The sequence below is a fragment of the Mytilus edulis genome, chromosome 13 (genome assembly GCF_963676685.1).
Source record: "Mytilus edulis chromosome 13, xbMytEdul2.2, whole genome shotgun sequence".
In the NCBI taxonomy this organism is placed as follows: Eukaryota; Metazoa; Mollusca; class Bivalvia; order Mytilida; family Mytilidae; genus Mytilus; species Mytilus edulis.
The window spans coordinates 39,588,850-39,596,640 of NC_092356.1; the positions used below are offsets into that span (position 1 = coordinate 39,588,850).

Here is a 7,791-nt window from a genome sequence, read left to right on the forward strand (position 1 = left end):
ATTACACATAAAATGTTACCGACTTTTCTGTAAGTGGGTGTTAATTAGTTGAGATCGACTCTGTAACAGAGGGAGATTTTGTCCTAATTACATACCCGAGTAAGAACGAAAACACCCGAGGTGTCATAAACTGACCGGATATACAAAAAAAGATTTTTTGTGATATTTTTTATTAAGAAATTTAAAATTAAAATTTTATGTCAAAAGTAAACTTAACTCAATGTTCATATCAACAGAAAGTCACTTTTACATTGTTTGCGATAAATTTCTCTATGTTGAATTTCAAAAATTTTCCTTCTGGTCGTTATCGGTCACCGTAACTAAAGTACTATGCATATTCGTATATTTTCTATGTCTATAACCTGCCAATTCTCATAAACAGAAATTGAAAGATGAAGCGAATATCTTTGTTTAAAGCAATGTAGTGTCGAATAAAAATCGCACACTTACTTTCTTTTAAACCCTCAGAACTTTGTCATTTCTTTATCTTTTTTCACCGTAGACAGATGAGTGATTTTTAAATTGCATGTCAAATCTTATCCATATCATAAACACCTATACACTATATTGTTATTAAAATTACACCTGACCTTTAATGACCCAGTCACTTATAACAACCACGTGACATATGCGATTTATCTAATAGCCCGAACTGCTTGTGGTACATCAGAGGGGCATGTCGGTTTCTTTATAATTTTATCATTTTTCTCTGATCGAATTGCTATCCTGGGGATGCTAATTTTGTATCAAGCAGAGTGTTCACTCTCCTTCTCATATAACCTCCTTGGTATAATTAACTGTGATTTTCAACATTTTCAAAGTTGTAAACCCTTAATTTTGTCAAAATTAGCGAAGCGGAACGAAACTTAAACTTGATCTGTAACTCATTATGAATAACTCACATACCAAAAATTGGCCCAATATCTGAAAGCGTTTAGAAAAAAAGTCTGTATATAAACTGTGATTTTCAACAATTTATCAAAGTCCTTAATTTCAGCAAAAATTAGCAGAGCAGAACAAAACTTAAACTTGATCTGTAACTTATCTTGGTTAATTCACATGCCAAAAATCATCCCAATATCTGAAGGCGTTTAGAAAAAAAATCTGTATAATGGTTTGTTGCGAAATGACAGAATTACGGAATTACACAGAATTTCGGAATTACAGACAAGGGTAAATGCGGGGCCATAAAAAAATATTGGGAATTTTTACTGTTCTTGTAAATTAGTTAAAAACACAAAATTTTCACCTGATGTGGAAAGCACAGACTAACCGACAAATGCACAGAATGGAAAACATACTATGATAAAGAGGGATATAAGCTAGAGGCTCTAAAGAGCCTGTGTCGCTCACCTTGGTCTATGTGAATATTAAACAATGGACACAGATGGATTCATGACAAAATTGTGTTTTGGTGATGGTGATGTGTTTGTAGATCTTACTTTACTAAACATTCTTGCTGCTTACAATTATCTCTATCTATAATAGTACTTTCTGTGGAAAATGTTATTGAAAATCTTCAAATTTTAAGTAAATTGTTAAAAATTGACTATGAAGGGCAATAACTCCTAGGGGGTCAATTGACTATTTTGGTCATACTGACTTATTTTTAGTTCTTACTTTGCTGTACAATATTGCTGTTTACAGTTTATCTCTATCTATAATAATATTCAAGATAATAACAAAAAAACAGCAAAATTTCCTCAAAATTACCAATTCAGGGGCAGCAATCTTACAACCGATTATCCGATTCATCTGAAAATTCCAGAATAGATAGATCATGACCTGTTCAACAATTTTACTTCCTGTCAGATTTGCTCTTAATGCTTTGGTTTTTGAGTTATAAGCCAAAAACTGCATTTTACACCCATGTTCTATTTTTAGCCATGGCGGCCATCTTGGTTTGTTGGCCGAGTTACTGGACACATTTTTTTAACTAGATACCCCAATGATGATTATGGCTAAGTTTGGTTAAATTTGGCCCAGTAGTTTCAGAGGAGAAGATTTTTCTAAAAGATTACTAAGATTTACGAAAAATAATTAAAAATTGACTATAAAGGGCAATAACTCCTAAAGTGGTCAACTGACCATTTTGATCATGTTGACTTATTTGTAGATCTTACTTTGCTGAACATTATTGCTGTTTACAGTTTATCTCTATCTATAATAATATTCAAGATAATAACCAAAAACAGCAAAATTTCCTTAAAATTACCATTTCAGGGGCAGCAACCCAACAACAGAATGTCCGATTCATCTGAAAATTTCAGGGCAGATAGATCTTGACCTGATCAACAATTTTACCCATGTCAGATTTGCTCTAAATGCTTTGGTTTTTGAGTTATAAGCCAAAAACTGCATTTTACCCCTATGTTCTATTTTCATCCATGGCGGCCATCTTGGTTGGTTGGCAGGGTCACTGGACACATTTTTTAAACTAGATACCCCAATGATGATTATGGCCAAGTTTGGTTAAATTTGGCCCAGTAGTTTCAGAGGAGAATATTTTTCTAAAAGATTACTAAGATTTACGAAAAATGGTTAAAAATTGACTATAAAGGGCAATAACTCCTTAAGTGGTCAACTGACCATTTTGGTCATGTTGACTTATTTGTAGATCTTACTTTGCTGAACATTATTGCTGTTACAGTTTATCTCTATCTATAATAATATTCAAGATAATAACCAAAAACAGCAAAATTTCCTTAAAATTACCATTTCAGGGGCAGCAGCCCAACAACGAAATGTCCGATTCATCTGAAAATTTCATGGCAGATAGATCTTGACCTGATGAACAATATTACCACATATCAGATTTGCTCTAAATGCTTTGGTTTTTGAGTTATAAGCCAAAAACTGCATTTTACCCCTATGTTCTATTTTTAGCCATGGCGGCCATCTTGGTTGGTTGGCCGGGTCACCGGACACATTTTTTAAACTAGGTACCCCAATGATGATTGTGGCCAAGTTTGGTTAAATTTGGCCCAGTAGTTTCAGAGGAGAAGATTTTTGTAAAAGTTAACGCAGGACGACGACGACGGACGACGACGGACGCCGGACGCCAAGTGATGAGAAAAGCTCACTTGGCCTTTCGGCCAGGTGAGCTAAATAAGTTTAGATGTGAACCTTTTATAAATTCAATACCACCAGTTGGTTATTGAAGTTACTGTAACATTTAACAAGTATTTAAAGAGTTATGTTATAATTATATGAAAATACCTTCAGCTGGTTCATTCTTGATACAAATGATATTGTTCTCTATTTCCTCTTTCTTTTTATCTATATCAACAATTGGCTTCTTTCTCTGGTACTACAGTGAAAACATATTTATGCAACAAGCAAAAAAATACATAAAAATTATAATGTTGCATCAAATTTAACAAATTATCTTTAAATTTTAAAAATAGCCCTTCACAAACTACTAAAATTATGAAAAGGTTCTGTTATAAGACTGTTTTTTGACATTGCTAAATGTATCGTCAATACTGCAAAGTATATTTAAGAATGTAGAATTAATCTAATCAATTACTAATAACTCATCCAACATCTTACTAAACATGAAAGCTATTGGGACAAAATACTATCGAGGATTTGAGATGAATGACAGTAAGTTAAAGGGACACAACTCAATAAAATAAGTATATATTCAAAGGGACAGTGTCTATAAATCTGTTATTGTAATTGATGTTAAAGTTATTCAAAAAATTTCAAACTTTGAGCAATCTTAGAGCTTTCCATATTGTATTGTCTATTTTTTCACAGCCATATGTTATCTTCTAGATACTTTTACATCTGGCTGCGGACGGAATCTTTGTGTCTACTGTGTAAGTTCCAATGGTATAATAATTTGTAGTGGTTTTATTTATCAATGATATCATAATACAATTTAACAGTACATGGATGCCCCATCAGGACTATCATTTTCTATGTTCAGTGGACTGTGAAAATGGGGGAAAATCATTAAAATTAGCAATTAGGAATTAAAATTAGAAAGATCATATCATAGGGAACACGTGTACTAAGTTTGAAGTTGATTGAACTTCAACTTCATCAAAAACTAACTCAACCAAAAACTTTAACCTGAAGCGGGACGGACGAACGAACGGACGAACGAAAGGACGCACAGACCAGAAAACATAATGCCCATAAATTGGGCATAAAATGTATGTCTTTTTCAATGAGTGTCAATGTAAGATCAAACAAGAATATGTCCACAGTACAAGGATGCACCACTCGCACTGTTATTTTCTATGTTCAGTGGACTGTGAAAATGGGGGGAAATGATTAAAATTAGAAATTAGGAATTAAAATTAGAAAGATCATATCATAGGGAACACGTGTACTAAGTTTGAAGTTGATTGAACTTCAACTTCATCAAAAACTAACTCAACCAAAAACTTTAACCTGAAGCGGGACGGACGAACGAACGGACGAACGAAAGGACGCACAGACCAGAAAACATAATGCTCATAAATTGGGCATAAAATGTATGTCTTTTTCAATGAGTGTCAATGTAAGATCAAACAAGAATATGTCCACAGTACACAGATGCCCCACTCGCACTATGTTTCTTTGTTCAATGGACCCTGACATTGGGGTAAAAAATCTAATGTGGCAATGAAATTAGAAAGATCATATCAGAGGGAACATGTGTACTATGTTTCAAGTTGATTTGACTTCAACTTCGTCAAAAACTATCTTGACCAAAAACTTTAACCTGCAGAAGAACGGATGGACAGACGAAAATACAAACAGACGGATGGACGAAAGAACGGACGAACGAACAGACGGGCAAAACTGAAAAGGGCATGCACAGATTAGAAAACATACGCCCATAAAAGGGGCATAAAAATAAGTTGTAACTGAGGACATCATGATACATACTTTATCAACATGGATACTGCTGGTCAATAAATTTTCAACAGGTCTACCTAAAACATCTTCAACAGGCTTGCTTGTCAAGAAAATTAATTCTCCTTTGCTCAAAACAGTCATTTCAGGGTATTCTAAAATAGTATAATTATAACAGCATTAAATGAATTGAATCACAATTACCATTCACAGATTTCAAGCAATATAGTAATGGTACATTTACAAACTCCTTAGCCTTGAAGTTGCAGAACAGGCATTAAGAAAATAATTTGAACCAACTGACATGTTTTCCAATACTATTTTTTTCCTTTTATAAATTAAGGCATTCAAGCTAATCAGGGGCAAGGAATTTGTAACAACACATGGAACAGATCAGTTCATATTTTTAAATGAGTTCTGTTAACCAAAAAAAATTCTTAAAAGTGTTTAATCATAATCTCAGTAAATTAAATGAAACCATTTAATTTGTTCAATAAGAATCAAATGAGGAATGTTTAAACAAGACCACCAATGCCATCTTGGTAACTATTAAATGAGGACTATTTGTACACTTCACTTAATCATCAATTCAGTATGGCTGTAGGGTTTGAAAACAAATCGTAATTTGTAGTTTCAGACATGTCAGAGAAGGTTTTAAATCAGGCAATCAGTATGATTAGTGAAGAAAGATTTCCTTATGTTGCCATATTTTTCATATTATACACACCATAATAAGGACATTTAAAGTTCCTGTCAAGTTCAACTGAAATAGGCAAAGCAGTTTCTCTGAAGAAAGAAACTGAGAAAGGGAAATTACTAAGCTAAGACAAAAGTCTGTGATTGATCAAAGTACTAAGTATGACAATAAACAAAAATATCTTTTTAAATTCAGTAATTAAAGAAATATTCCATGCTCATATATTTCAATAATGCTCATCTATTTTAATAAAGTTTAGAGTATATTTTCAATAAATAAGTATGGAATATATCATAATATCCTACCCATATCTGAAAACTGATTAACTGGTTGTACTTTTCTCATATTCTGATGTGGATCAAATCTAGTAAAAGGAAAAGAAATATTGAAAGCTATACTTGTATATAACAGGCTTACACAACTGTATATTCATCAACAAAGCAATTTTCAAACATTTTTAGAAACATGCATATATTTCAATGTAATGTTTTATGTGCATGATGTGTAGCAATTTGTTCTTATGGTATCATTGTCTAACATTTTTGTAAGAGATACAAATGTATCTCATATTCATCATTTCAAATATATGGAAATGGTGAAAAAGCGATAATGATAAGCATTTACAGTAATTCACAACAATAAAAAGTATGTACATGTATGATCTGGGATTAACTTATCAGTCCTAACAAAAAATGTTATTCTATGAAAAGGTACCAATTCAACACAGTAATTTGATCTTTGAATATTGTTTTTTATTGGTATAAATATCAATTAAATCAGTAATTTAGTTAAGTCTTAGATCATGATTTTTTTATTAGCTGTCATAGACTTTGAACTAGCTGACAGTAATTGCAAGTACTTTAAGATCTCATCTTCGCTAGCCAAGGGTTACGATCCACACTCCCGCTCTCTTCACCCTTGGCGGATTGAGCCAACATTTGTGATAACAATGTTGCGCCATCTATCGGAAGATAAAAATCATGCCCATTCCAAATACATTATTCTTGACCAATGGTAGCACTTGAACTCTTCAATTTGGAGATAAAAACACGGTAGCGTCTAGATTCTACACACTTGGTAAAGCCGGAAATGAAAATATACGTCAACATTCATGCATTTAATTGTGCATGAAACATACACAGGAACTTCTATTGGTTGATTAAAAACATTCAAGTTGTCACTAAATATAGTCGTATGTTTAGGGATGTAAAGACTTGTTGCACAATAAACACGTGGTAATTGTTTACAAACACTTTATACATTTACATGTCATCATGTTATAGGCGCTTTTTGATTGGATGCAGCAAGTTTTGACTGCAACCAATAAAAATCCTTACCTTGTGTCTCCGAAATTTTATCTCAATCCACCAAGGGTGAAGAGAGCGGGAGTGGATCGTAACCCTTGGCTAGCGAAGATGTAAGATCTTTACTTACTGTCTTTTTTTATGTATGTTTAGATATGCTGCTATGTCCAGTGTTGTGTCTGTCATATTTGTTTTGTTAAAAATGTTGCTGTTAGTATAATAGCCAACTATGCAGTAAGGTTTGTTTTCATTGTTAAAAAGAGTACTGTTGCCTATAATTGCTTGAATCCACTTCATTTGAGCTTTGATGGATAGTTGTCTCATTGGAAATCATACCACATTTCCTTACTTTTAATTCTACAATAAAGCTTACCCTGGAGTACTAGTCATGGCTGTAAAGTTGTCCTGTATTAAAACCTTGTGCAGAATACCCAGTTTCTTGTGGTAGTAGAGTGTCTGAAATATTAAAGGCAATTAAAATCACTAATTCAGACCCGGTCAGAAAGAACATACAAGAAAGTAGTACATTATATATATAATTTAAACAAAATAGTTCCTACGCATAGCTGTGTAGCAGACAGAGTTATTAGTTAATTTTTAGCTCCCTTTGGTAAAACTCTAAATTTCATATTTGATGTATTTCATTGTTAATTAATTTACATGAAGCTTATTAAGGATATAGTTGTTAAATTACATAGCTTTTGCTATTTTAATTCATTGGTTAAAGATATTTATTTAAATTGTAAAGTTTAATATTTGATCGTTGCAAAACCTTTGATTACCTTCTTCGAAAGACTTATATATTTTAGATAATAGATTTGAAATTATTATGTTGAATCCTCTGAGGACTGACATTCAGTCCAACCAAGGAAAGCCAGGCTTTCCAACCAAGGATCCATAGTACGTAAGTGCATTTGCTACATGCCTCCTTAGTACGGG

General features: G+C 32.8%; 1 protein-coding gene across 1 annotated transcript in view; it reads right to left on the reverse strand.

Moving 5' to 3' along the window:
• LOC139501253 (uncharacterized) overlaps positions 1–7,791 on the reverse strand; it is a 599,145-nt gene that overhangs the window by 557,180 nt on the left and 34,174 nt on the right. Inside the window, exons 7-10 of the mRNA XM_071290273.1 lie at positions 7,226–7,308; positions 5,854–5,912; positions 4,885–5,006; positions 3,220–3,310 (exon numbers count right to left, since the gene is read on the reverse strand). Coding sequence (XP_071146374.1) covers positions 3,220–3,310; positions 4,885–5,006; positions 5,854–5,912; positions 7,226–7,308 — 355 coding nt within the window. The remainder of the gene's footprint in view (positions 1–3,219; positions 3,311–4,884; positions 5,007–5,853; positions 5,913–7,225; positions 7,309–7,791) is intronic.